The sequence below is a fragment of the Triticum aestivum genome, chromosome 6B (genome assembly GCF_018294505.1).
Source record: "Triticum aestivum cultivar Chinese Spring chromosome 6B, IWGSC CS RefSeq v2.1, whole genome shotgun sequence".
Lineage (NCBI taxonomy): Eukaryota > Viridiplantae > Streptophyta > Magnoliopsida > Poales > Poaceae > Triticum > Triticum aestivum.
In genome coordinates, this window is record NC_057810.1 from 38,321,663 (window position 1) to 38,324,425 (window position 2,763).

Below are 2,763 nucleotides of genomic sequence, written 5' to 3' on the forward strand. Positions count from 1 at the left end.
TGGTCTATGTACTTCTGACTCTAATCGCGTTTGTTTACCTAATCTGAACCATATATTTAACACCTAAAGGTTAAATATTAATTTTTTTTGGAGAAATTTATGTGTTCTCCGAGAATTAATGTGAAGGCTACATTAATGCATTTAATCAGTAATTATAAGATAGGAGTGAATCAAATGAGAAAAGACGGTAGAGAGAAATAAATTATAGTACAAATCAATAGTAAGTCTAGCTGTGCATTCAATGTTGATCACATGGTTACACAGATGAACACCGGTTTCCTTTTTAGATACACTGCCATTAAATTATTTTCATGATATCATTCCTACCTTTCTTACTTATATTTCACTGGGTACGATGCATGCACCAGGATGCCACATAAGCCCTTCTTGGCGGGACCAGCACCACGGGCCATACGGATGTAGCCGTTTTCACCCCATTTTTCTCCCCATGAGTTTTTTATTATCCAGTAGTCTATGCGTTTCTTGGGGTCATGCTCATCGGTGGTGCCATAGCCCACCACCGTCATTCCGTGGGTCTGATTTGTCCCACACGGACCCACAAAGACACCTCCTCCATAACGTCGGAAGCTCTTTGTGTCAAGCAACACAACGACAGGTTGGGCCGCCACCGCCTGCAGCAATGCCACCTCATCATTATTAGGCACCCATTTGAAGCCGTCGATGGTGACGACGGGGTTCTTTCTTTTTGGCACCAAGCAATAGCCATGCTCACCGGCAATGTATGGGTAGTCAGCCTCTGTGGCGATGCCGCCGTTGTTGATAATGTACCTGAAGGCCGATGGCACTCTGCCGTTACGACAGCCAAAACTTCCCTTGTCACAGTCTATGAGCTGCTGCACGGACAACGACTTTAGACTCCTGGTCCTTATGGAGTTGATGCCCTCCACTGCCGCCGCCGGCGCGAAAGCCCAACAAGCTCCGCACCCTCTCTGGATCTTCACGCTTGTCACTGCCGACGGGCGTTGGTCATACCCTGTCATCCGCCAATCTACAAACATTGGGAAGTCGTTGCACGCTGCAACGGCACCCTGTGTGAACCGGCCTTGGCGTCGCTTCCCGCCATCTGACAGGAGGTCAGAGCAGCGACAGTGCGTGTGGTCAATCTCTTCATCGGTCATGTCACCAAAGAGGTTGAGGCTCAGCTTGTAGGGTGCGTCCCCTTGGTTGAATTTGTGGATCATGTGAGCATTCTCCTTGAATACGCTGAAGCGCATGGCCTTGTCACGAAGGTCGCGCCTCACATTGTGATGTCCAGACCAGCGCTCGTACAGTGCCCATAGGGACTCCTCTGACGTCAAGTCTCTATCAGTGATGTCCATAGAGCTCGCCACCATCATAGCGGCAGCAAGCACAACGGCCATGAGTAGTATTATTGCAATTTCTCTTGCCATTGTAAGTACTAAGCGGTTGCTTCAAGTGTCCTAGGTATCTAACTGTGTAGCGCACGTTGTCCTAGGTAGCTTTCATCCTCCTTATATAGCAGAATTCTCGTGGTGCACACACAGTTTCTGTGTATACCCTGAATAAACTAGGAATTGCTGAAGTAGTGAACCGACCATAGGCAAGGTTATCACCAGAAAATTTTGAGGTACACAATGAATCTGGAATCTGCTAGTAATTGTTAGAGATATTTGTGCATATGTAGCACATATCAAAGTAGTCTATCTCTATATATGTATTTGAATTTATCTATATCTATATCTATCTATTTATCTATCTATCTGCGTATACTCCGAATTTAAGAAATGGTGAAGTAATGGACCGATCGTGTAGGCAAGGTCGTCACTAGAAAATTTTGGGCTACAAGGTGAAGCTGGTAGTAATTGCTAGAGATATTTGTACATATCTAGCACATATCAAATCTGTCTATCTCTATATCCATATCTATCTATCTATCTATCTATCTATATATCCATATCAAATCTGCTAGTAATTGTTAGAGATATTTGTGCATATGTAGCACATATCAAAGTAGTCTATTTCTATATATGTATTTGAGTTTATCTATATCTATATCTATCTATCTGCGTATACTCTGAATTTAAAAATGGTGAAGTAGTGGACCGATCGTGTAGGCAAGGTTGTCACTAGAAAATTTTGGGCTACAACGTGAAGCTAGTAGTAATTGCTAGAGATATTTGTACATATCTAGCACATATCAAATCTGTCTATCTCTATATCCATATCTATCTATCTATCTATCAAATCTGCTAGTAATCGTTAGACATATTTGTGCATATGTAGCACATATCAAAGTAGTCTATGTATTTGAATTTATCTATATCTATATCTATCTATTTATCTATCTAGCTATCTGCGTATACTCTGAATTTAAGAAATGGTGAAGTAGTGGACCGATCGTGTAGGCAAGGTCGTCACTAGAAAATTTTCGGCTACAAGGTGAAGCTGGTAGTAATTGCTAGAGATATGTGTACATATCTGGCACATATCAAATCTGTCTATCTCTATATCCATATCTATCTATCTATCTATCTATCTATCTATCTATCTATCTATCTATCTATCTATCTATCTATCTATGCACACATAGGGTGAAGTACAGGAAAAATAAATGAAGATTAGTGAAACACATACTCGGCGAAACCCTATTTAACTCCGGTGAAGAGTAAGCCGAGTGTTACACTCATAATACGGTCCTCAATTTCATTTGGACCGGCTTAAGCCGTGTAAGCCGAGTGTCACTTCACGCCTATTCGGCTTATATATAAGCCGAGGATAAAA

General features: G+C 42.0%; 1 protein-coding gene across 1 annotated transcript; it reads right to left on the reverse strand.

The window, feature by feature from the left end:
- Positions 1-217: 217 nt before the first annotated feature.
- On the reverse strand, positions 218-1,476 carry LOC123133346 (ervatamin-B). The gene has a single exon (XM_044552837.1). The coding sequence runs from the start codon at positions 1,410-1,412 to the stop codon at positions 333-335; it is 1,080 nt and encodes a 359-aa protein (XP_044408772.1). The 5' UTR covers positions 1,413-1,476; the 3' UTR covers positions 218-332.
- Between the last annotated feature and the right edge of the window lie 1,287 nt (positions 1,477-2,763).

What these genes read in the sequence shown, in the direction of transcription:
- LOC123133346 (XM_044552837.1), bottom strand. Translation starts at nt 1,412, where the DNA reads ATGGCAAGAGAAATTGCAATAATACTACTCATGGCCGTTGTGCTTGCT.